The sequence below is a fragment of the Notamacropus eugenii genome, chromosome 6, assembly GCF_028372415.1.
Source record: "Notamacropus eugenii isolate mMacEug1 chromosome 6, mMacEug1.pri_v2, whole genome shotgun sequence".
NCBI lineage: Eukaryota > Metazoa > Chordata > Mammalia > Diprotodontia > Macropodidae > Notamacropus > Notamacropus eugenii.
In genome coordinates this window covers 136297819-136324774 of record NC_092877.1, presented here as the reverse complement: position 1 = coordinate 136324774, position 26956 = coordinate 136297819, and the positions used below count along the sequence as shown (strand labels likewise).

Genomic DNA, 26956 nt, shown 5'->3' with positions numbered 1-26956 from the left:
TCCTACTATGGTGCCTGGGTCCACCACAAATTTACATTCTTAAACCTCACCTGGGTTCTCATGGCTCATAGCCATCCTTTTATGTTTCCTTGATTTACTTGCTATTACATGGCCTGAAACAGCTACTTCAAACTTTTTTTTTCTCCCCTCAAGCCTCCATCATCATTCTTCATCCTTCCTCAAGAGAGTACCCTGCCTCTTACTTTACTGAGAAAAGAGAGGTCATCTGCCAAGAACTCTTTCCTCCCCCGTGTTCTGCACTTCAAATATATTCTCCTTTCCCACTCTGGAGGTCCATTTTTTTCTCCTTTGCTTTAGCCTCTAAGGAAGAGGTGGTCTTTCTTGTTGCCAAGGTCAACCCCTTCAAGGGGCTTATCTCTTTGATATCTCTCTTTCTCTGTCTCTCTCTTCCTCTCTCTCTCTCTCTCTCTCTCTCTCTCTCTCTCTCTCTCTCTCTCACACACACACACACACACACACACACACACACACACACACACACACACACACACACCCCTTCAATTATTTCTTACTTCTTTATCCGACTGACTCCTTTCCATTGCCTACAAACATATCTAGGTTTACCAATTTAGTTCAATAAAGTCCAATTTAAAAAATTTAAGTACCTAGCTATGTTCAAGGCACTCTGCGAGGTGCTTTGGATAAAAAGACACAAATTAAATAGCTCCTGCCTGCAAGAAGCTTATATTCTATTGAGGGGATATAACAAATATATGCTAATACAAATATTTGTCAATTAAATATAAATGAACATAAGTTCTGGACATTTTTTCTGGTTGTTCCCCCATGCTGGAACGTTCTCCCTCCTCCTCTCTGACTATTGACCTCCGGCTTCCTTAAAGTCCCAACCAAAGTTCCACCTTCTACAGGAACCTTCCCTAACACCTCTTAATGTCAGTGCCTTCCCTCTCTTATTTCCCCTTTCTCGTATATTTAGCTTTGTTTTGTATAGATCTGTCTGCCTGTTGTCTCCCCCTGATTGCTCCCTGAGGACTGTCTTTCACTGCTTTTTGTATCCCCAGCCCTTAGCACAGTGCCTGACTCATAGTAGGCACTTAATAAATGTTGATTGATTGATTGATAAATATTCTAAATACATAATAGAAACAAACAAATACAAAATAATTACAAGAAGACAATTCTACTACATGGGTGAGGGCAGAATTCTCAGTAGAGGATTCCTCTAAGTCCAGAGGCTCTTTCTCTGTCTTCATCCACCTTAGCATCTCTGCCCTGTTGGACATCCTTCTCTTGCTTTTTCTTTTCTTGCTTCTTTGACACTTCTCTCGTTTCTCCAATCTGTTTGAGTGCTCCTCTTTCATCTGCTTACTGAAACATCACTCATCTCCCACCCCCTACACGTGGGCCCTCTTTTCTCTGCCCATCACTTCCCCTGGGTTCAATGATGGCCTCTATGCAAATGATTCCCCAGTCTAATTTATCTCCTCCACTCCAGTCTGGTATCACCAATTCCTGTTGGACATCTCCACCTTGATTCCCCATTAGCATCTCAAATTTAACACATCCAAAATGAAAGCTCATTATCTTTTCTACTAAACCTACCCCTCCTCCAAAGTTTCCTGCATCTTCTAAGGCTAGCCTTCTCATCAACCAGGTTCCCAATCCCTTGAACTTTCCTTCCTTTCACTTCTCTCCCCACTTTATCCCAAAATTTGTAAGTTTTATGGATTCTCCCTCCAATTTTTCTAGAAGTTAGCCTCTTCTCTCTCTATTCCTATGTCCACTCCCCTTATTCAGGTCATTGAGCCTCATTCTCTCCTAATAACCTCTTCACTGACTCCTGGGTGTCCAATCTGTCCTCTCCCCAATCCATCCTCCACATAGTCGTCAGAACCATCGCCCAAGTCCAGCCATATTGCCCACCTGCTCAAAAGCCTTCTGTAGCTCCCTATTTATTTGCTCTATGATCAAATATACACACTTCAGTCTGGCATTTAAGGCCTTCCTCAATGTGGCTCCAGCCTTCCCTTCCAGACTTCCTTTGTTATTCTACATTCTAGCCTTACTGGCTTACAAGCTCTTCCTCAAATGTGGCATTATCTTTCCCACATCCTTACCATTGTATAATCTCTCCTTTGTGCCTGGGTCATACTCTTTTCTCCCTTCTGTCTTTCCAGTCATTTTCGGTCATATCCAATTCTTCGCGATCCCTTTGGAGGTTATCTTGGCAAAAATACTGGAGTGAGCTATTTCCTCCTCCAGCTCATTTGATAGATGAGGAAACTAACGCACAGATTAGTGACTTTCCTAGACTCATAGAGCTAGGAGGCATCTGAGGCCAGAATCAAACTCAGTTCTTCCCGACCCTAGGCTTGACTTTCTATCCACTGAACCACCTCAATGCCTTTGCCTTTCCAAATCCTTTATTGAAGATTTAGATCAGGTACTATCTCCCCATGAGACCTACCCTGATTCCCTTACCCCTAGGTCCAGTGTTTGGTTTTTTCCTCAATTACTATGTCTTTATTTCTGTGCACAGATCATGCATAAATACCCTGGTACCCTTGAAATATCTGGAAAAATGAGGAATACCTCCAGCAAGCTGGACATCTAGTGTCAAACTCCAGAACATCAGCAAGCTGCAACCTGTTTCATCAAAGAGGACTTCTGACTTGATAAGATCACAGATCCATTCAAGTATTGAGTACATACATGTCATATACTACCAGGAAAATCATAACTCCCCAATATCTAACACAGAGCTTTATATCTACACTTGTTATACATTCATTGAGGTAAAGCTGACATTTAAAAATTAATCCTCACAAATGCTTTTCTGAGAAAATAAAATAACATTTTCCACACCCATTGAGCAGAAGAAGAAACTGAGCCCCAAGAGTACCAGTGGCCAGGTGCTCCCCTCCTTCTCTGTAGTGTATCAATGATAGAAAAGAAGACTAGAGCTCTAGTCTCCTGGCTCCCAATGCCCTGTCCTAACTTCAGTTCAAATTGTCCCTATTCATAGAATATGCCGGAAGGTTTGATGCTATTTTAAGAAAGAGGGAAGAATTCTTTTGAAACTATAATTAATTCATTGGTACCTAGCAAGGGAAAAAGATGAATTAGATTTGCCCTCCCTTCCCCTCCATTGGCTTAGGTAGCTGAATTCTTTTCTGACAATATCCTAACCAGAGAGAACAGTAATGTAATCCTTAATGAGACTTTGAGTAGATATACATGGAAGAATCCTTTCTGAAGGATTATGAATGATCCCCTCCTTAAAGCTTGAGGAAACCTGATTGCTTTTAAGGTGATAATATAATTGATCCACCAGCAGGGCCTGGGCTAGGAATCTTTATACCCTGAGGAAGCCATGCATGGGGATATAAAAAATAGAATATGCCCTCATTTGGGGGGAAGAGAATGGTACTGGGAAGAGGTAAAGAAACTTTCAATTTGGTAGCTTCTAATTTTAACTAATTATTCTTATTAACTAATCTGTGCTATTTCCCCAGCAAAGAAAGACTGCCTGAACTGCCAGTACCTTCTGAATTCAGTGCCCTGCAGCAAAGGCTTACCACCCCACCCTAGTTATAACTTAGATCACCAACAGTTGATTAAAGATGCCCCTTTTCTGCTAAGGGTTAGACTTTTCCAGGTTATCACTCATGACTCTACTCTGTTCTTTTTTAAAATAATAGAAAAAAAATAAAGTTATGAACCATCATTTTCCTTCATTCTCCATCATTTTACAGAGAACATATGAGAAGGCTAACCTAACTCAATTAGCTTGGGTCTCACCTCAGAAAAAGCTGCAGTCATCAGTTCCATCACTTTCTAAAACTGCTCAGGGATAAAAGAATCCCTGTTGTAGGAAAAATGACAAAATCCAGGTTTCCTTGCATTGATAGAGACAAATGATGGGAATTTCTGTTGCAAAAACAGACAATTTAAATGCCACATCATACACCCCCTTCTGTGTTATCCTATCCCATCCTCCTGAGGCAACCAGCACATGATAAGAGATTTAGGCTCTTACTATAAGCCATGGAATTTGCTACAATTTTTGTTGTTCAGTCTTCTCAACCATGTCTGAATCTTTGTGACCCTATTTGGGTTTTTCTTGGTAAAGGTACTGCAGTGGTTTGATATTTCTTTCCCCAGCACATATGACAGATGAGGAGACTGAGGCAAACAGAGTTAAGTGACTTGCTCAGGGTCATACAGCTGGTCAATGTCTGAGGCCAGATTTGAACTCACGAAGATGAGTCTTCTTGACTACAGGCCTTGTCTATCCACTGTGCCACCACAAGGGAACATCTCAATAACAGTAGTCAGCAAGAGAAAGAGACTAGATTTAAATTCGGAGAACCTGGGTTCAAATCTCAGCTGTTACTTATTTTCTATATCCCCTTAGGTCAGCTCTTTGCCTCCTGGGACCTCAGTTCATAAAATGAGAGAAATGGGCCAAATGATGTCTAAGGTCATTTCTGGATGTAAAGTCTGTGAACTTTTTCAACTAGCCCAGTGCAGTCTACTGGGCACATCCCTTTCAAGGCTCAAATGATAACTTCTTGTCCTGTGTCCGTAAGTAGCCATATAAAAGAATATTTAATGGTACCAGTGGACAGTGGGAACAGGTGGGGATATAGTGTCCAGACTGAAAGCTGGAAATGATCCTAAGGCTCACCAGGATGGACACCCCTAATGTTCAGGGACCTGAAGAAAAGGAGAAAGCCAGGTATTAAATGTCTTTTGTGTTCTTCCCAGTGTTGCATTATCCTATCCAGGAATGGATAGACATGAGAAAATGAAGAGAGGACATCAGAGGGAGAATCCCAGAGTGGAACCTCAGAAGTCATCCATCCCAAACTGCAATTGACCAAGAACATATCCTGGCTGGAAGGCCAGGGAATCCCAGAGCACTCTAGCTCTTGAACCAAGGGAGGAAGATACAAGTGGTATCCCCCACCCCCAACACAAGCTTCTCATGTCCCTCAGGCCGCTAAAGTACTTGCCAAGGAAGAATGCCAGATGCTGCTACCTCCTGCCTCCCAGTGACCCACTTTGGCCATTCTCCCCTTATCTAAATCCACACCGGGTCCTTCTCCCACCAGCAGCTTTTGCCTTCTTAGAGTTCTCCTTGGACTCCCAGACCCCATGCTATACTTATTCCTCTTCCTGCCTTCTTATGAGCCTTGCCTCAAAGGGTCACACAGAAACATTAACAGTTCAAATGCCACCTTTTTCATGAGGCATTTTATAGTCCCACCCAGCTGCTAGAGCAGGATTCCTTTACCTGGTTTCTCCTTAGGGATCTGTGGACAAGAAGGAGGGAAATCATACCATTATTTTCACTAAACTCTAAATGACACTTGTAATTGCCTCAACTATAAATTTATTTACAAATAAAAACATTGTTTTGAGAATAGGCTTTACCAGACAGGCAAGAGGTCCAGGACAAAAAAGTTAAGATCCTTTACAATAGTCCTTTGCTGCTTAACATTACTTTCAGCTACTGGGTACCTGTCTTGTATATACCAATTTTCTGTTGTCGCCCTTCCTCCATTAACATCTGATCTCCTATAGGGCACAGACTTTTACCTTTCATTGTATCCCCAGCACTCAGCATAGCATCTAGCATGTTGTAAGTGCTTTAGAAGTGGTAGTCGATTGATTGATTGATTGATATGAACCTAATAAGCCTCCAGTCTTTACTTCATGATGTCTAATAAGAGGGATTCATTACCTGGAGCAGGCAGTTCCACTGGCTAGCTCCAAGTCTTAGAGAGAATTTCCTTACTTTCAACCCAAATTTATCTCAGTTTCCTCCTTTGTAAAATGAGGGAGTTGAACTCAATGGTCTCTAAAATTTCTTGCAAATCTAAATCCTAGGACCCTACTAGCTCCAAGCTCCTTCTGCTCCGAATTACTGGCTTTCATCGCTTCTTCCTTTGAGCGGAAATAAGGAGGGAATCTCCACAGCATCATGGGATCTCAGGGTTGTTGACCTCAGGGGCCACTTAGTTCAATCCATGTGAGAGCAGGAGTCCCCCTATGACCTACCCAACAAGTGGTCATCCAGCATTTTCCAACAAAAAGAAACCCATGAAAAGATGAAAAGTGAAGCTGAGGAAGCAATACGCAGAAGACGGCAACAATGTGAGTGGAAAGACCACAAAACCACCAAAAATAAATGTTGCCAAGTTATAAAGAAGATCCTGGTCCCAGAGAAGAGATACTGGATATGGTGTAGAATAATGCATATGCCCCCTCTCCTCCTATGACACTGCCACCACTCTGGTGTAAGTCCTCATCATCACCTACCTGGACAAAGGCAATAGCCTGCCGATAGTTCTCCCTGCCTCAAGTCTCTCTCCCCACTGCAGTCCATCCTCCACTCAGCTGTCAAGCTCATCTTCCCAAAGCACAGGTCTAACCATGTTAAACAATCCCCTCTTCCATTCAATAAACGCCATTGGCTTCTATCACCTCCAGGATCAAATAGAAAATCCTCTGTTTGGCATTCAAAGTCCTTCTCAGCTTGGTCCTTTTCTGCCTTTCCGGTTTTCTTATTACTTACTCTCCCATATATACATACTCTACAGGCCAATGATACTGGCTTCCTTCTTGGTTCTCAAACAAAACACTCCATCACTAGACTCTGGCCCCCATGCCTCCCTGGTTTCCTTCAAGTCCCAGCTAAAATCTCATCTTCAAAAAGAGGCTTTTCTATCAATCGGGGAATGGCTGAACAAGTTGTGGTATGTGAATGTAATGGAATACTATTGTGCTATAAGAAATGATGAACAGGTAGACTTTAGATATACCTGGATAGACTTATATGAACTGATGCTGAGTGAAATGAGCAGAACCAGAAGAACACGATACACGGTAACAGCCACAGCGTTCAAGGACTGTTCTGATAGACTCAACCCTTCACAGCACTGCAAGGACCCAAAATATTTCCAAAGGACTCATGATGCAAAATGCCATCCACATGCAGAGAAAGAACTACAGAGTTGGAATGCAGGATGAAGCAGACTATTTTCTCTTTTGCTATGTTTGGTTTTGTTTAGTTTTACTCATGCTTTCTCCCATTCATTTTAATTCTTCTATGCGACATGACTAATGTGAAAATGTGCTTAATAGGAATGCATATGTAGAACCTATATAAGATTGCATGCCCTCTTGGGGAGGGAGGGGGGAGAAAATTTTAAATTTATGGGAAGTGATTGTTGAAAACTGAAAACAAATGAATTAATAAATTTGAAAAAAAAAGTGTCTTTCCTAATCTCCTTTAATGCTAATTTCTCTATTGATTATCTACCATTTTATCCCATATTTATTTTGTTTGCACATAATTGTGTTCATGCTGTCTCCCTATTAGACTATGAGCTCCTTGAGGGCAGGGTCTTTTCCCTTTATCTTCCCAGCACTTAGCACAGTCCTAATTGACTGACTGGATATAATGTCAGATTGTTGTGGGGAGGAGGAATTAAGGTTTTGAAACTTTTTGTTTTGTTGATATTTTTTTCTCTTTCTATTTAAAAAAAAATTATAAGAAATGACTTTCTGGGAGGGGAAAGAAGGGATACAAGAAGAAACCCTGACAATGTAAAAGCAAAATTTATCCCCTCCCCAAAGAAATCTATTTTTAAGAAAATTTTAAAGAGGAATCCATGACCTCTAAAGGGAACACATTTTACTTTGAGAGAGCTCTATCAGGAAAATTTTCTATCATTATGGTAAATTTTCCCTTTGTACAATCCCTATCCATTGCTCCTAGTGCTGTTTTAGGGGCCAGGAACAAGGCTAACCCCCTGCCCACAGGTAAGCCATTCAAACTCTTTCATTCAGCTTCTGCTTCCTATCTCCATCCCCAGACACTGCCCCACCCCCACACTTTCCTCTCCTCTGTCAGCAGCAAGATAACTAGAAAGGATGGCTGACAATGAGGCTCAATAAGGTGACCAATAATGATCACTTTTAAAATAGCTAAGATTTCTATAACGCTTTCAGGTTTGCAAAGTATTTTACAAACTTGATCTCACTTTATCATCACAACAACCCTGGGAGGTAGGTGCTGTTATTAATATCCCCATCATACAGGTGGAGAAACTGAGGCCAGCAACCTTAAGTGACTTGCCCAGGGTCCCACAGCTACTAATTATCTTGAGAACATAACTGAACACTTCCAGCACTCTATCCACTGCTCCACCTAGTGCCCTCTGCTGGCAATGGACATTCTGATCAGCCCCTCACGGCTGCCTAGCAACAACAGCATGAATGAGGGCATAAAGAGAGAAAAACCATCCTTTGAGGATGTGTAGCATTGACAGAAAAATGGGCACCAGACATAGTGTTTATTCCTCTTTCCCCATATCTATACAACAAAAAACAGGCTTTAAAGGTACATTTCATTAGGACGTGTGCCCAGTAAACTTTTTCAAAATATTTTTAATATTTTATTTATATATTTATTTTCTTATATTTTATATCTTTATTTCCTAAAAGACATTTATCGAATATTCAACTATACAGCACGTTGGCTTTATTCATCAGACTAAAGAGATGAAAGCCTTGGCAGTGAGGTAACAGTGGATAAAGCCCTGGACTTGGAGTTGGGAAGCCCGGGTTTTCATCCCAGCGTTGACATTTACCAGTTGTGTGCTCCTCAACAAGTCATTTAGGCTCTCTGAGCCTCAGTTTCCTCATCTGTAAAATGGAAATAATAATACCTATGCTTCTTACCACAGAGTTGTGAGGTGCAAATGAGCTAAAGGACATCTACTCCTTCACTACTTTGGGAGCATTAAAGTGCTGTGCTAATGCTGGTTATAAAGCCAAGCCCACAGGCATTCTCATTCCAGCTCCAGAGGTAAGTATAGAAAACTGAATGAGGCCCTCTAAGCTCTACCAAGATTTATAGCAGAGATTGGACAGAAAAGCTTCCAGGCTTGCAGGGCAAGGGGGAAGGAGGAATGATGAAGGCAGTTCTTAAGGCCATGCTCTCCCGACACCATGAAGTATATCCAAAAGGCTTAGTGAGAAAGGTTTTTTGTCTTTGCAAAGGAGAACTGGATATTGAATTGTTTAACCTGGATTAAAACTGTACAAGCAGCTTATTATGTGTCCAATTTTTCTGCTGGAGTGGAGGCAACTTAACATCTCTCTTTTTCTAGTTAAGCTCATAGAGCTGTTTGTCTAAAAAGTTAGAAGGAAAATACTGAGAGACTATGGAATGTCGATGGATTTCTCCACATGCTGCTCTTTGTCTATGTCATGGACATCAGCACCTTTCACATACTGTTAGTAGGTAAATCATTTTTACATTTGAAATTCAAAGATTCTCTTTGTGATCCAAGTTGGGCTTTTTTTCTCCCCCATTTCCCACTGACTCTAGGTTCCTGGACTGTTTTGTGCATTTCTGGGGTGGAAAAAGTCATTATAGTTTCTTATTGGGTTTATTGATCATAATTTGGTTTGATACAAATTTCAAGTTTTTGCTGGAGTAAGTACAGGGGAGTCAGGTAGTCTGTCTCCCACTTGGGCAGCCATCTTGCCTGCAAGATTAGTAGTAGGTCTTTAAACTTTTCATCCAGTGTTCATGTTGATTCTAGCATCCCTTCTTAACCCCAAGAAGGCAATAGAGAGATGCATACTTATTCTACAGCACATAATTGAATGGAAACGCAAAGAAGAGCCAAAGGAAACTGTCCCATGACAGAAAAGTATCAACTAAAAAAGAAAAGGGACATAGCTCAAGGCTACAGTAAGAGATAACCAATAGCCAATCCAAAGGTCCCACTGATATCTTCCTGGTGGCAGGAGAAAGAAAGGAAGGTCACAAGAACACTGAGAGGACCCTTCATGGTGAACATATAGAAAGACATAGATAAGGGTCACACAAGATGGTGGATGGTGACCTGCATCTTGGAGTAAGGGAGGCCCTGAATCAATGAACTCACAGATCTTGCTATCTTTATACAGAACATTTCCTCTGGAATGCGGCAATGGAAAGAGGCCCAACTCTGGAGTTAGAGGACATGAGCTCCACTTTTATTAGACACTACTGCAAGGTCATGGGTAAGTCATCTAACATCTTCATGGTCCTTGACTTCCCTCATCTATACAATGAGGGGTATGCCAAGACAGCCTCTAAGAAAGTTTTTTCTAACTCTGTGACCCTGGAATTGAATTGAACTGCCGTGATGAATATTGCTCTGACATAATGTGCCCCTCAAATCATTATTTTATTGCCATGGAAGCAACAATGGAACAAAAGCGGTGGTGGCCTTTGCCACCTTTGGATAGCACCTGAATTTTCTTCCTTTGTGAAAGGAAGATTAGTAATGAAATGATGTCAAATTGCACCTAAATCTTTCGTTTTTGCAGAAAATCTCAATAGCCTGTGTGACCTGTGGCCTCAGTTTCCTCATCTAAAAAATGAACAGATTGGACTCCATGATCTCCAAGCTTGCTTCCATCTCTGAGTCCTATGATCCTAAGCTTTGATGACAAACACAGAGTTTACTCTGCTTACTCTGCCTTCTAGGGCTGAGTGGTCTTTTGTTCATAGAGCATTTTAAGTTCCCTAGATGATATCAGATATCATCCTATTGGCTCAGTTATGCTGTTTGCAAAGGAACAGACTGTGTTGAACCAAAAGGAAGAGAGTGCACAAACACCTAAAGACTCCTTGAATGCATCTAATAAACACAGATCTATCTGTTCAGTTCTATACAGTCCTGGTTGTCCTGGTACACATTACAGAGAGAGTGTTGGACTTTGGGGCCCAGGAGAACTAGGGTCAAACCTTACCTCTGACACTTAGTAGCTGCATGAGCATTGGTAAGTCACTTAATCTCTCTGAGCCCCAGTTTTCTTAAGTCAAAAATTTGGAGACTTGATAGGGGTCACTAGGTGGGAAAGTGGATAGAGCACCAGGCTTGGAGTCAGGAAGACCCATCTCTGGGAGTTCAAATCTGGCCTCAGACATTGACCAGCTGTGTGACCCTGGGCAAGTCACTTAACTCTGTATCAATTTCCTTATCTGTAAAATGAGCTGGAGAAGAAAATGGCAAACTCCTCCAGTATCTTTGCCAAGAAAATTTCAAAATCCTAAACTAGGTCACAAAGAGACAAACATGACTCAACAACTACAAATATATATACATATATTAATATTATTATTATTATATATATTATATAATATATATATATATGATACAGTGATGCGGTGTCATGTAATAGACAGCACTCTGGCCTTAGAGTTGGAAAGGCTTGGGTTCAAATCTTGCCCCAGATAACTAACTAGCTTTGTGACCCTTGGCAAGTCACTTAGTGAATAGAGAAAGATAAGATTATATAGCCATACCATATTATTTAAGATTATGATTATATTATTATGAAGATGATTATTTAATCAATATTAAGCATCTGTTATGGACCAGATGCTACAAGAACAAATCTACAAGATACCAATTTTTCAAATCCAGCCTCAGGGATAAACTAGCAAGTAACTTCTCTAAGCCTCTATAAAATTATTATTTTATAATTATTATTTAAGTAAATTAATGGTTTAATTTAAAAATTATTATTATCCAATAATGTCTCTGACTCATAGAGTGGTTATAAGGATCAAATTAGATAAAGGCTAAAAGGTTCTACATATTGATGTGAGCGATTATCTTTTCTTTGCACCAGACTTAGAGTTCAATTGGTGTAGAGAGTTTTCAGAGAGGAAACCCTCCAATGTAGATGGGAACCTGCCCAAAATGCCCACAACTGAAGGCCTTAGAGAATTAGTTGCCTGACAACCAGTGTTTGAGGAATTTTTCTGGTAGACTTAGCCCTTCACAGCAATGCAGGGACCTAAAAAATTCCCAATGGATTCTTGAGGCAAAATGCCTTCCACATCCAGAGGAAGAACTGTGGAATTGGATTCTCTTATGTTATGTTATGTTTTGTTTTGTTTTCATGGTATCATCCATTCATTTTAATTCTTCTATGCAACATGACTAAGGTGAAAATGTATTTAATAAGAACGTATGTGTAGAACCTATATAAGATTTCACGCTGTCTCAGGAGAGAAGGGGGAGGGAGAGGGGAAGGAGGAAAGAGGGGGAGGGAGGAGAAAAAATCTAAGATATATGGAAGTGATTGTAGAAAACTGAAAACAAATAAATTCGCTTTTTAAAAAAGAGAATTAGTTGTCTGGGACACTGAGACATTCAACTGAGCCTCAGTCTTTCTGAGTCCATCTCTCTGGCCCTGTGGCATACCATCATTAATAATAATATTAATTCCAATACTGTCTGTTATTACAATATCCTACCCAATTATGATCATGACAATCATTGCTATTATCACCCACCGCACAAGCAGCTAATCGTGGTCATTGTGAGGCTCCAACGAGATATTATGCAAAGTGTTTTGCAAATCTTAAAAGCCCATATCAATGTCAGCTAATATGAGGAAAAGACTGTTTCAGGGATCAGTGGAAAATCCAGTGCTGAGCCACTTTGGTTCAGGAAGCAGGGAGGGAAGGAGAAGGCCTCCTGGAGGCAGAAAGAAGGAAATATAGGGAGCAGTGAACCCTTGTACCTCTTCTCCTGACAGGAGTTGGAAGTGAGTTTTTCATTGGTTGTCCCTCAGACATACCGAACAGACCCATAATAGCAGGCCTCCATCAAAAGGCCGTACCCTTCTCCACATATCCAGGTGACCCCTGTATTCCAATTGGACAGAGCATATAGGGGCAGCAAATGGCCCCTGGGGATGGTGCTGGGCTCTAGGGAGGGCTTTGTCCCATCTGAATGCCCCCTGAGTTGAGGGGAGGGGGCTGCTCATTCCACTCTCATTTCTATAATTTTCAGGACATTACAGGTCATGATCATGTGAGAACATGCCATTCTCATGAAAGGAACTCAAAAACAGAGTGGGCAGAGGAAGATGATTTATTTTACACGCCCTGGGACGTGGGTGTTGCTGCCAAAGAATATACACACAGTACAGAAGCAAGAACCGGCCTGTCAGAGTGGTCAGACTTCCCCTCAGCGTCAGGATTGCTCCAGACGCGTCAGGATTGCTCCAGACTCCTCATTACATGCATGTTTCCCCTCCCCGATCATGGGATCCGTGTTCAGAAAATGGAGAGATAATTATATGCGAGACGTGTCAGTTAATATTAATAAGGCTCACTAAGCAAGCGCACCTTGATTCTGGTGGCTCTTGCCTTAAATGTCCTTTTGCTAAAGCCCTCGATCCCTCCTCGGCTCAGAGTCCAAAGCTAAACTACGTAGTCCCAACATCCTCACTGGATGGTTGGTCGTTAAGCAGATAGCAGTGGGACAGCTCCCACATGGGGAGGGGGCTGATCTCTTTACTATTTGCTGTGGAAGCAGAACAATGAAATTCCTTTCTCACAATCAAATGATCCTAGATCCAAAGCTCATTTAACCCAACTTTCTTATCTTACAAAAGGAGAAGACTGAAGCTTTGACAGGAGAAATGACTTGTCCATGGTGACACCTGGAAAAGCTTCTGATAGTGGGCTAAAGGAACTCACAGGCTCCAGCCGTGTATCTGAATGCATATGCTGAAACTGTACAGTGACGATATTAGAACTGCTTGAGATAAAAGATGCCCGGAATAGATATATATAAACTTTCGTTCCCAGCCCGCCTGCTATTTCAGTGATTATTCTATCCTGAACTTACTGGGCACGAAACACCCTCTCAAAGGCTGGCGACCCGGTAACGGCCGGGGGTGAGATCTTGTATTTCTTCCTTGCTTTTCCCACCTGCCAAACGAAGAAAACTGCAAGAGAAAAAACGAAAAAAACTGCAAGAGGTGAAAGAGCAAACAATTACAACAAACATTATTTGAATATTCCAGAGCATAACATTCCAATCTGGATCGGAATTCTCACTCCAATAGTTCAGAACCGTGTGACCACATCCGAGTGCCTTTAACCTCCCTGAATCTCCCTTTTGCCATCTGTAAAATGAAGATGCCAAAACTCATATTACCTACATCCCCGGGATGGATGGGGCTTTTTATTTTGGGGGTGGGAGGGAAGAGTGGGAAGTAAAGCTCTTGGAAACCCTTAAAGCATTGTAGAAATGTGAATTTTTAATCCTTTGCCTTCCTATTCCTCACATCCTGTGTTCAACCCAGTTTCTTTTCCTCAGTTACTTGAATTCCTTCTCCCACTCACTAGTTCTTTTGAAATCATTTGTCTTTGTTACACCACGTTTGCAGCTTTAATCTCTGTGTTACAGAATTAGTAGTGATATATTTCCTTCTGTAGCAGGATATGGTAATCTCTCTGACAAGAAGCTTGTAAATATTGAAGTGGATTTAGTAAGGAGTAGCCCAGCAGGCAACCTCCTTTCCCTTAATCCCCCTCTGCTCCAAACAAGCTGTTGTGCAGTACTTAAAATGTTCTAAAGTGTGTAACTGGCTAGGATTGGTTTCTTCTCATTTAAACTGGCAGTGGTTTCTAATGAAGACTTTGAGAGGGAGGAGAGGGATTTTTTGAAGTGTGTGGTGCAGAAGGCAGATCATTTCCCCTGTAGCCTGTGAAGCCAGGGATGGCACTTTCAGAGCCGGAAGAGGCCAGGCATCTATGGATTTGGTTGGTGGCTGTAACAGGGGAATTTTTTAGAGATGGTATTTAGGGATGGACCATTCTGGGCCCTGTCCCTGCCAGAGCATCTAGCTTCCTGAGAGACTTTGAGCAGGTGACTCTTAGTAAAACATCATTTCTGCTTTTGTAAAATGGGAACAGTGCTGGAATTTATCTTAGAACAATAATCTAGCATTTGAGCAAAAGGTTCAGAACTACCAAGTTAGTGCATAGACAAGAAAGACTTTGTAGAAGGATTGCCTTTCCTTAGGCCATGGCTCATAATAAATGTCATCTTGGGATGACAGTAGAGAAACATTGTGGCACCATGGGTAGAGAATACACCATTGAATCATGAAGACCTCTAAGTGTACGTAGATCATGCGTCTTCTGCATTAGTTCACCTGGCCCATGTTTGATACACACCTATGGGGAGGGTTCAAGTCACACCTCTAACACATAATGGCTTTGCGACCCTGAGCAAAACATTTCACCTCTCCATTTTCCAGATAATTTGTTGATTTTCCAAACAAGTGGTTGACTTGTATCAATGAAGGATATTTTCACACTACATTCCCCACTGATGAAATCTCATGTCTGGAACCATTACAATCCCATTCAACTTCACCTCATACACACTCTCACACATACATACATAAACAAACACACAAACACCTCTCCCCCATTTCTCCCCCCAAAATGATGGTAGTAAAAACAAGAGAGAACTGTAGAAAATACGGTAGGGGTAGGCATAATTTGTTGGACTTATCAGATTGTGGAATCATAGAATTGAAAGGTCATCTGGTCCAACTTAAAGGTCATGCTATGTTAAAATCTTCTCAACAGTATCACTAATGGTCTTCCAGCTTCTGCTTAAATACTTCCAAAGATGGGGAACTCACTATCACACAAGATGACTCATGACATTGTTTAGATCACTCTAATGGTTAGAAAGTTTTTTCTTATTTTGACCTGAAATTTGTCTTCATTCAGGAGTCCCCATTCCCCTGCCTCCCTCTTCTCCAAGGTAAATAACTCCATATGACATGTTTTCTAGAGCATTCACCAGTCTGATCACCAATATGTAATGAAAAATGGTACCCAGAACTACACACATGGTATGACTAGTGCAGAATACAATGGAACCTTCACCTCCCGTGTTCTGTCCGTTGTATTGCCATTCATGTCAGCTAAGTTTATATTAACTCTTTTGCAGCCACACCGTGTTCATATTTAGCTTACAATCAACTAGAATCCCCAGGTCTCCCCTCTGAATTGCTGTTAAACCATTCCTCCTTCCTATACTTGTGTACTAGTTTGAGTGTTCATTTTGTTGATTCTTTAGTCAAGAGCAGGATTTTGCACTTTATCCCCACTGCTTTTACCTTGCTTGTTCCAGACCATCCTTTCTGCCTACTGAGAACGCCTCTGTATTTTGATTCTATCGTCCGATATATTAACTATCTCTCTCAGCCTTGTGGCATCCCCATATCTGATAAGCATGCTTTACCAGTCTAATGCTGGATTTCAAGGGACAGAGACAGAGCTTGGCACTCAGTTGGCCACACTCAGTTTATTTCTTTCTAATTTGTATTCACATCTTCTGTTTTTTCATCACCCACATCTCCCACTGCCAGCCTGGATCCCAGCCACCTTCCCCCAGGCCTCTGTCTGCACCCCAGGACCTTCCCTAGCCACCCTTCCCTCATTTCTTCAGACAGCCCACCTCCCACTGCCACCTCTAGCCTTCTGAGCAAATTTCCCCAGGCTGTAAACCAGTCCACTTCTATATTCTAAATCCTGTGAAATGGCCTTCCCAAGGTCCCCCAGAACAAACATCAGCATCTTCTGGGAGTTTGGAGCTCCAGGGAGGACCTTGAACATTCAAATTCCCTGCATCCCTCTGTCTAACCATGGATATTTTGCCTTGATTCTTTCTGCATTGCTTAGTGCATTCCCATCCCTCTTACTCTCCCCAAACCCCTCTGCTGCCAGTATGCAAACACATCTCCAACTGCCTGCTCCTTTATCCCCATCCTCCTCAACTCTGTCCCCCAGTATTCTACTCCAGATCCCCTCTCCCCTTCCACTATGCTCTCTGGATTGCCTTCTCCATAACAAACACACTTCCTTTCTTATTAAACGTTTTCCTTTCTTACTTACTCCTTTCCTTCCTTACTTTACTTTCTTTTCCTTTCCTTTATTTACTTTTCCTTTATTTACTTTCCTGTCCTTTTTTACTCTTTCCACCTTCTGCAGCTCACTAAGTCATGTTATGATACTTCTTTCTTTTCCACTACTCACTCAGAACCCCTTCCCCCAGTCCATAGTGGTGAGAGGAGTCTGCGTCTTGCTTCCTTTCCATTGCCACATCCAGATTCTCTTTCCACCACCATCCCTCAGTAACCTCTCCTCTTTTAAGGCTCACAATATCTAAATTTATCACTGAATTCAGATCCTAGTGCCCATTATATACCGATCCCCAAAGTATTCTTCTTCCTTTCTCAATTAATTCAGTGCCCAGTTCCCAGCCTTTGTCTCTCTACTCCTTCCTTCATGATAAGGTAGTTCAATATAACATTTTGATGCTCTTTCAACTATTCTTTTTACCTCAAATCTTTCCCTATTCTAATTCATCCTTTACTCAATTGCCAAAGTGATTTTCCTAACCATGTCACCTCCTACTCAATAAATTTCAGGGGGTCTCTATTACCTCCAGGATCAAGTCTAAAATCCTTTGTTCAGCATTTAAAACTTTTCACAATATGGTCCAGGGGTCTGATCCCTTTACATTTTTTCCAGTCTTCTACTTTCTCCCCTCCTTATACTCTGCAGTAAAGCTATACTGGACTACTTCCTGCTCCTCATCCAGAACATTCCCTTTCCTGACTCCACTTGCACTTGCACAGTCTCCTGTGTCTAGAATGTTCTCCCTCCTCACCTTTGCCTCTGGATTTCCCTGGCTCCCTTCCAAGACTCAGCTCAAATCTTACTTTAAGCAGGAAGCAGTCTTCCTGTTTGTGAATACCTTCTCTGAGACTGAATTCCATTTACAGAATACAAGTATATAGCTTCTCTTTACCTAATTATTTGCATATTTTCTTCCCCATTAGCATGTGAGTTCCTTGAGGACAGGGGCCATGTTTTTCCCTTTCTTTGTATCCCAGAACTTAGCACAAGGATGGAACAGAGTAAGCACTTAATAAATGCTTGCTGACTCTCCAATTAACTGATCCTCTATGAAAGAGTCATCTCTTATAATATTTTTTTAAAGTGGAAGAAAAAAACTCAGCAAAACTAACCAACATGTTGTGGGGAAAGTCTGATATATGAAATTTTGGTCTACTAATAGTGTATAATACAATTTAGAGGAAAAAAGGTATTCAGGATGTATCTACCCTGACCACCTTACCACAAACCTGAATCTCAACATTGGTTTTGGTTCTGAAAACTGGAAACAACCCGATTCTCCCAAGCAACTAGCCCCGCCCAAAACATTTTAGATCAATTTTATATAGACCAGGAAAAGAGTCTATCTAGCTAAAACTGAGCTAGACAGAAGAAACCTGAGCCATTGCAAATACACCTATCCAGGATATACAGAGCCCAGCCACCTTCAAATATACTAATCTGGGTAGCCAGGTAAAGCTAAACACATGTATTGTTAGAATTCCTTTGGTGTTATCAGGAGCATCCCTTAATGAACTCATCTGCTACTCTACATGTTTCTATTTATAATTTATACATTGCACTTTGCGAATCTTAAAGAGTCATACACGTGTGACCTCCTCCTGAATTCTCTACCATTCTGGCTCTTGTCCTATATCTCTTCTCCCATCCTTGAGTAGAATTCCCTTTTAAAAAAAGTCATTTACATGAGATATCACCACTTCCTCTCCTCTCATTGGTTTCTAAACCCTCTATAATCTGGCTCTTGACCTCATTATTCAACTGAAATTCTTTTCTCTCAAATTGCCGATGATCTCTTAGATACCAAATCTAATGGCCTTTTTTCAATTTCCATTCTTCTTGACCTCTCTGTAGCCTCCCTACCAACCTTTCCTCCCAGATACTCTACCTGTCTAGGTATATGTGCCACTCACTTTCTTTGGTTCTGTTACTATCTATCTGATTGCTCCTTCTCAGTTGCCTTTGCTTGATTATCATTCACACCACAATCACTAACTATGTGTGTACCCCAAGGTTCAGTCCTGGCCCCTCTTCACTCCCCATCCTCTCTTGGTGACTTCATTATTCTCATGCATTTAATTATCATTTCCAAGCAGATGACTTTCAGTTCTATATACCCAGCCTTAGGCTTTCTCCTGAACTCTAGTCCTGAACCCCCTGGACATTTCTAAATGAAGATCCTGTAGGTATCTCAAACTCCACATGTCCTAAACAGAGCTGATTTGTCTCTCACCAGCCCTTTATATATTTCTCTATTTCCACTGAGGGGACCAGTATCCTTCTACTTCCTCAGGTTTGTAACTTCATCTTCATCTACAACTGCTCACTCTCTCCCATCCTCTCGCACATATTCATTTGCAAAATCTTTTCACTTTAACTTGCATAACGTCCCTTGCATCTATCCCTATCTGTCTTCTCCAAAAGCCACCACTCCTGTTCAGGCTCTCATTACCTCTCACCTGGGCTATCTGAATAGACTCTTAATTGTTCTCTCTCCTCCTGTCTCTCCCCACTCCCTCTGATCCTACTCTCAGCTGCCAAAGTGACTTTATTCAAATCCCAAGTCTGACTATGTCATGCCCCTAAAAAAACACATTCCATGGGTCCTCTATTATTTCAGTGATTAAAGCCCTTCACAATTTGATCCCCAAATCACCTGTCCATCCTTGTACATTTTACTACCCTTTATGATTCAGTCGAATTGACCTTCTAACTGTTCCTCCAACATGATTCTAGCTCTCATCTCCATGCCATTACATTGGTTAACTCAAGCCTCTTGTTCACCCCTTCCTTGCCTCTGCCTCTTGGAATTCCTGCTTTCCTTCAAAACAGTTCAAAAACCATCTCCTAAACAAAGGCTTTCCTGATTCCCTAAAAATTACCTTATATTTTTTGTGATTCTACCTATATGTGCATAAGTTGTCCATCTCCCACCCCCACCTAGATTATATGCTTCTTAAGGGAAGAAGCTATTTCACTATTTTCTCTGAATTTCCAGAACTAAGCTCAATGCTTGGTAGATAGAAGACTCTTAATAAAAGTTTGGTTGTTGGCTAATGGATTAAACGACTTGATAAAACCATATAATTGATTTCAAATCCACTCCATTCAAATATCCTCCTGTCCTCCTTCCCTTTGTCTTCTTCTGTCCCTCAAGTTATTCTCTATAGATTGTTCCAGTTGGAAGTTTCAGGACCTTTACAACTCTCTCTTCTCAGCTCATTTAAAGCACTTCTGGTCCAAAGAAATATCTGGCTGAGCCCTCATAAACACAGGAGAAAGCCATCATGCAGCCTCACTCTCTGTAAGAGGCTGGTTTTTGTCCCAACATGAGCTGATTCAGGTTCCAAATTCCAGGTAAACAGATGTTCTGCTCTCTTTTTTGCCTTCCTGCCTCTCTCTTTCCCTGTCTACTTTCCTTCAACCCCTATCTGAATACTTCTTGCTCCCATAAATCATATAATCAATGGATTTAGAACTGGAAGAGAGAATGTGAAGTAATAGTTATGATGAGGAAGAAAAGAACACTTGAGGCAGTTGAAGCAAGCGGGACAAGAGATAGGAGATAAGACTAGGATATGACCAGCCTGAAGGGTGATCAGAGAAGATAAAGACCTTCCGAAAGGTTTGTGAAAGGTTTTTTTCTGAAAGATTTCTCCTGTCTAGTGGTTGGGTGGGGAAATGATGTGGATACAAACCGTGCCCTAAGGGTTAAAAATAATATTAAGGGTTGCTTTTACAATACTTTGTCAAGCCCTGTAGCTTATTCTGAAATTTGAAGGTGCCCTAAAGTCCTTTCCCCCTTATCTTGAACCAGTACCAAAAGAATTGCTTTTGTCTCTCTTATCCTGTATTCCCCAGGTCCTTTAAGTTTTAAACTGTATTCTCCTGCCCTATCCTTAAATCCTTAAACCATAAAGAATTCCCTTTGTCTCCCTCATCCTGTCCTATCTTTAATCTTTAACCTCCATAAAAACCTCTAAAACCATGTCACCATTTTGAAGCCTCTATATAAGCATAACTCCCCCAAATATGGGGGTCTCACTTAACTTTCTTGCTAAGGAGGCCAGTGATACTTTTTCACCTAAAATAAAAAGTTCCCATTGGCTAAAAGAGAAGGTCTGTGGGAAACAAGGAAGTTCTGTTTCCACAAAGTTGTGACCTAGCACGGTCAGGTAAAGGTCAGAAACTTGTGTGCAAACTTGATGAGCTGTTTGAGGGAAAGTCCAAAATTCAGAATACTATAAGAAACTTCCATTATTCTGAACATATTGTGGTTTTCCTGTAGCCTTACTGGAAACTACTTGTTCATTCAAGAGAATGAACGTAGAAGGCCCTCTCTCCTCTGAAACTCTATTTTAATAAATTTTCCTTGATACCTTTTTGTGTGTCAAGTGCGTCTCTAACAGTCTAAGTGAATTCTTTCACACCTGAACCACACTCTCCCAACTCCCTGAACAGTTAGGGCACTGGACTTTGAGTCTAGAAGACTGAGGTGTGACCCTGGACACAGGTTAACCTGTAGGAGACTCAATCTCCTCATCTACAGAGTGCAGGAATTGGTTTCAAATGACATCAAATGCCCTTTCTAGCTCTAAAACTGTGAGTCTATGGGATTTTCAACCTCATCTAGTTCTGCCTCCTCATTTTACATATTAAGAAACTGAGGTCCATGAAGGAAAAGGGATTTTCCCTTCATAGGAAGTAAATAGCAGAGCAGGAATTCAACTCAGCACTTCCAGTCTTCTATCCAGCACACACATAGTCCCTCTCCCAGGCCCTCCTGACTGTTCAGTGACCTGATATAGATCCACAAAGCTCCAGCAAAACTGATTTTTAGTTGGGCCATCTCTAGCTATCCTGATGAATATCAGACCACTGGACCCAGATGGCTCTGAAGGAGGAAGTGAGGCTGCTGACCTTGCACATCCCTTCCTTACTCAAACCAAAGTCAACTGCAAGTCATGCCATCATCTTGATGTCATAGTCCTCTTCAAGAACAAAGGACAAATACAACAACAACAACAAAATGAAGCACTGGGTTCTGAGGGTCTTGATGCCCTCCTGCTCTGAAAAAGTATGAGAAAGAACAATGAATACCATCAGAGGAAGACATAAAAGTCAAGGCTTCTGCATCCAAAACCTGCAAAATAAATGTGCAATTGTCTCAGGCTATGGAAGAGCTCAAAAAGGATTTTGAAAATCGAGTAAAAGAGGTGGAGGAAAAATTGGGAAGAGAAATGAAAGTGATGCAAGAGAATCATGAAGAGCAAGTCAACAGCTTGTTAAGGGATAACCAAAAAAATGCTGAAGAAAATAGCACCTTTAAAAATAGGCTAACTCAATTTGCAAAATATGTCCAAAAAGCCAATGAGGAGAAGAATGCTTTAAAAATTAGCCAAATGAAAAAGGAGGTTCAAAAGCTCACTGAAGAAAATAGTTCTTTAAAAATTAGAATGGAGCAAATGGAAGCTAATGACTTTATGAGAAACCAAGAAATTACAAAACAAAACCAAAAAGATGAAAAAATAGAAGATAATTAGAAATCTCATTGGAAAATAGACCCAAGGGACACAATTTAAACATTATGGGACCACCTGAAAGCCATGATCAAAAAAGAGCCTAGACATCATCTTTTATGAAATTGTCAAGGAAAAGTGCCCTGATATTCTGGAACCAGAGGGTAAAATAAATATTGAAAGAATCCACCAGTCTCTTCCTGAAAGAGGTCCAAAAAGATAAACTCCTAGGAATATTGTAGCCAAATTTCAGAGTTCTCAGGTGAAGAAAAAAATACTGCAAGCAGCTAAAAAGAAACAATTTGAGTATTGTGGAAATACAATCAGGATGACACAAGATCTAGCAGCTTCTACATTAAGGGATTGAAAGAGTTGGAATACAATATTCCAAAAATCAAAGGAACCAGGATTAAAACCAAGAGTCACCTAACCAGCAAAACTTCAGGGGAAAAAATGGTCATTCAATGAAATAGAGGACTTTCAAGCATTATTGATGAAAAGACCAGAGCTGAACAGAAAATTTGACTTTCAAACACAAGAATCAAGAGAAGCATGAAAAGGTAAATAGGAAAGAGAAGTCATAAGGGACTTACTAAAGTTGAACTGTTGCATTCCTACATGGAAAGATAATATTTGTAACTCTTGAAACTTTTCTCAGCATTTGGATAGTTGGAGGGATTACACATGTGTGCGCACACACGCACACACACACATATAGACAGAGGGAACAGGGTGAGTTGAATAGGAAGGGATGATATCTAAAAAAATAAAATTAAGGGGTGAGAGGAATATATTGGGAAGAGAAAGGGAGAAATGGAATGGAGCAAATTATCTCTCATAAAAGAGGCAAGAAAATGTTTTTCCAATGGAGGGGAAAAGGGAGGAGGTGAGAGGGAAAAAGTGAAGCTTACTCTCATCACATTTGGCTTAAGGAGGGAATAACATGCACACTCAATTTGGTATGAAAATCTATCTTACACTATAGGAAAGTAAGGGAGAAGGGGATATATTGTTAATCTTATACAACATGACTGTTATGGAAGTCTTTTGCAAAACTACACATGTATAGCCTATATTGAATTGTTTACCTTCTCAGTGGGGATAGGTAGGGACGAAAGAAGGGAGAGACATTGGAACTCAATGTTTTAGGAACGAATGTTCAGAACTGTTTTTGCATGCAACTGTGAAATAAGAAATACAGTTAATAGGGTATGGAAATATATCTTGCCCTACAAGAAAAGAGAGAAGATGGGGATAAGGGAAGGGAGGAGCAAGATAGAAGGGAGGGCAAATTGGGGGAAGGGGTAATCAGAATGCAGGGTGTTTTGGGGTGAGGGAGGGGAGAGATGGGAGAAAATTTGGAACTCAGTGAATGTTGGAAACTGAAAATAAATAAATAAAAAAAGATGTAGTGAGTTCCCCTCTCACCAAAAGTCAAGTAAATTACCTGAATGACCACTTCTTGAGTTAGTTACTGAGGGAATCCTTGTTCATATATAGATTGAACAGATGATGTCAGGGAAGTTATTTACAATTCTGAGATGGCTGTGGTTCATTTTAGAACATTTCCCAATAACTACCTAGTCAGGTCTATGCATGGACAATGAACTATAGAACCTTAGGAATTTCTCTGGATTTTGTTACCATTTGTTACAACATTCTTTGTACAAGACCAGAATTAGAATGTAAACTTATTAATTTTCAGTCCAGTTCCCTTTTTAGGACATCAGGGAGCTGATCCATGCTCAGAGTCTCACATCTTCCTGATCCAAGTCCTCTGAAAGGAAGAATCAATCCTTGCTCATCATGGTGGGACAACTTCTGAAAAACATCAGGTTCATATAATCAGGAAATGTTAGAGCCTTCCAATAGCTTCAGAAATAATCTAGTCCAATGTCCTGCTATATTACAGATCAGAAACTTACGGTTCCAAAAAGAGGAATCATCTGCCCAAAGTCACACAGCTTGTTAGTGGCAGGTCTTGGAAGTCCTAGTCTTTGTCCATCAGAAGCTAGGTGGTAAAATGAATGCTGAGTTTGGACTCAGGAATACTTGAGTTCAAATCTGCCCTCAAATACCTACCTCAGATACCAGGGTGATCCTGAATCAGCCCCTTAACCACTATCTACCTCAGTTTCCTCTGCTGTAAAATGGGGACAATGATTACTGTGGTGAAGATCAAATGAGATTAGTAAATGGCTTACCACATTGCTTGGAATATCTTAAGTGCTTAATAAATGTTTATTTCCTTTAAAAAAAAACAAAACTGATTTTTAAAAACCTAATTCACACATGAACTAAGAGTCAAGTACAACCTAACCATCTGTTCTTCTCCAGCACCAAGTGTTGCACTAAGGTATTTGGATCAGTCATTATAATTTGAGATTGAAGGTAATTAATTACATATAATTAAATGCATGTGGCCCATACATATGTGGATTTCTGATCATGTGGCCTTCTGTTTAAATATTTAAAAATATACTTGCCCCTGCTGTAGGCTCTGATCTGAGTCCTCTTGGTCCTTACCCAAACATCTGCCAACCAACCAATCTATTTTTTCCCTCTCAACCCCCACCACCCACTGGACCAACCACAAAGAAAGCTCTTTGTGAAAATGACCAGTACATCTTCAGGCCAACTGCTTTCTCTGATTGTTAAGGGGGGGAGGGGATATGCACACTCCTCCAGATTTATCTTGAATTCCCAAAGAGCCAAATGCAATATATAAACTCCATGAAATTACAGATATCTCTTATCTATATTTTATATCACACTTCCACTCCTTTCTCATTGCCTCGCACAAGGCTTTGCGTATAGTAGGATCATAAGATTTGGAGTTAGAAGGAAAGGTAGGCACTGAATAAATGAATAATAATGAATGATTTAGGAATCTAAAAGTAACATACCTGCCTTGCACCTAAGAAGACATTAATATCACACTACAGAGTATACAGTACAGGAATTTCCTAAGTATACAAATCAAATAGAGCAATACAGAAAGCTAAGTAGGCTGGGACACCTTGGACTTTCCCCTCAGGTAAAGGAACATTCATGTATCTGGCTAGTTATATATCCTGAACAATAAACCTAAACCAGTAAAGGAACATTCATATATCTGGCTAGTTATATAACCTGAACAATAAACCTAAACCAGTTCCTCAACAGATAAGTTATCAAAGGATATGAATAAGCAGTTTTCAAAAGTAGATGTAAAAACAATAAATGAACATATGAAGCGCTACAAATCGCATAGAATGTATCTAAAGAAGAGAAATTCAAGTTAAATAACTGTGAGGTTTTACTTTACTCCATGCAGATTGGTAAAGATAGCAAAAGATGGGAACAGTCAAAATCAGAGGGGCTGTAAGAAGACAGACATACTCATACACTGTTGGTGGAGCCGTGATGTGGTTCAACTATTCTGGATTTCAATTTGGTATAATGCAAAAAAATGACCAAACTGTCTACAGCAAAAGCAACCCCATTATTGAACATAGAACCCAAAGAGTTCACCTGGAAACAAAAGTTGAGTATATATTAAAATATTCATTGAAGTATTCTTTGTGGTAACAAAGAACAGTTAACGAAATGGATGGCCATGAGTTGGGGAATGACATAAAAACCTGTGGTATATATGGATTATTGCAGTACCACAAGGAATGACAAATGTGAGGGATTCAGAGTAATATGGGAAAATGTGAATGAACTCCGAGTGAAATAAGCAGAATCAAGGAAAAACATACACAATGACTAAAACAACACAGATGAAAAGGAAGTTGAACTCTGAGCCAAGGAAAAACAAAGGAAAGTCCTGGAGGAGAGATAATGAACCACAGTTCTTGCTTTGGTGGTGGGGGGGGGGGGGGGGGGGGGAGCAACTAGGATAAAATATTGTATACCTCATAAAAGGAGTTTTCTTTCTCTGGTTTTTTGGTTTTGTTTTGTTTCTTGTAATAAAGAAGGCCTCAATTTGAGAGAGGAATGGGAAATGTTTGTCATTTCAAGACAAAAAAAATTCAAGAAAACATATTTTTAGAGAAAAAAAAAACACCTCAGTCTTTTCCTGGAATAGATCTACCAGCAAAATCTTGCATTTCATAGCAAGTCTAATTCACCAGTATCAGGACCCTCTTGCCTGAAATCTATTGCTAGAGGGTCTTTAAACCCCAGTTGAAGAAGCCTACCTAGTGGGATGCTCAGATCAATTTCAGAGTCCAAACAACCCCCAAATTAGTATATGACTAATGTCCACTGGCCTGTGGCTGTGACTGCAGACACACAGTAATAAAAGTCACTGAGAGCAGCGGACGCATGATGCACCAAGCCTCCAGTCAGGAGGGAGAACGTGTGGCTCCATTCTGAGTCCCTTTAACTCACAGGGGTGGCAGCCCTGAACAAGTCTTGCCCTGCTAAGCCAAGAGGGCTTCAGAACCAAGTAGGCGGCCCACAGACCTTCCCCTTGTGTGAAGCCTCTGTCCCCTCCCTCCTCTCAGTCTGGTCCCCTCTTGCCTCCCCAATCCCAGGAATACTTACGTTGCTGAAAGACAGACAGAACAGAGACTGCGGCCAGGAGTACTGGATCGCTAGCCATTTCTCCTCTGGCCCTTATCCTGACAGCTGAACTATTTGG

General features: G+C 40.8%; 1 protein-coding gene and 1 long non-coding RNA gene across 8 annotated transcripts in view; one reads left to right on the top strand and one right to left on the bottom strand.

The window, feature by feature from the left end:
* Positions 1-26956, bottom strand: part of MGST2 (microsomal glutathione S-transferase 2) — a 105472-nt gene that overhangs the window by 9451 nt on the left and 69065 nt on the right. For all 7 annotated transcript variants that reach the window (XM_072621089.1, XM_072621095.1, XM_072621092.1 and 4 more), the window contains 2 exons: positions 26860-26948; positions 13707-13806 (listed from right to left, as the gene is read on the bottom strand). In XM_072621089.1, the coding sequence (XP_072477190.1) occupies positions 13707-13806; positions 26860-26948 (189 nt within the window). The remainder of the gene's footprint in view (positions 1-13706; positions 13807-26859; positions 26949-26956) is intronic.
* LOC140511862 (uncharacterized) lies at positions 8218-10495 on the top strand. Its single transcript, XR_011969689.1, has 4 exons — positions 8218-8576; positions 8742-8863; positions 9168-9301; positions 9976-10495. It is a non-coding gene; the product is annotated as an uncharacterized lncRNA (long non-coding RNA).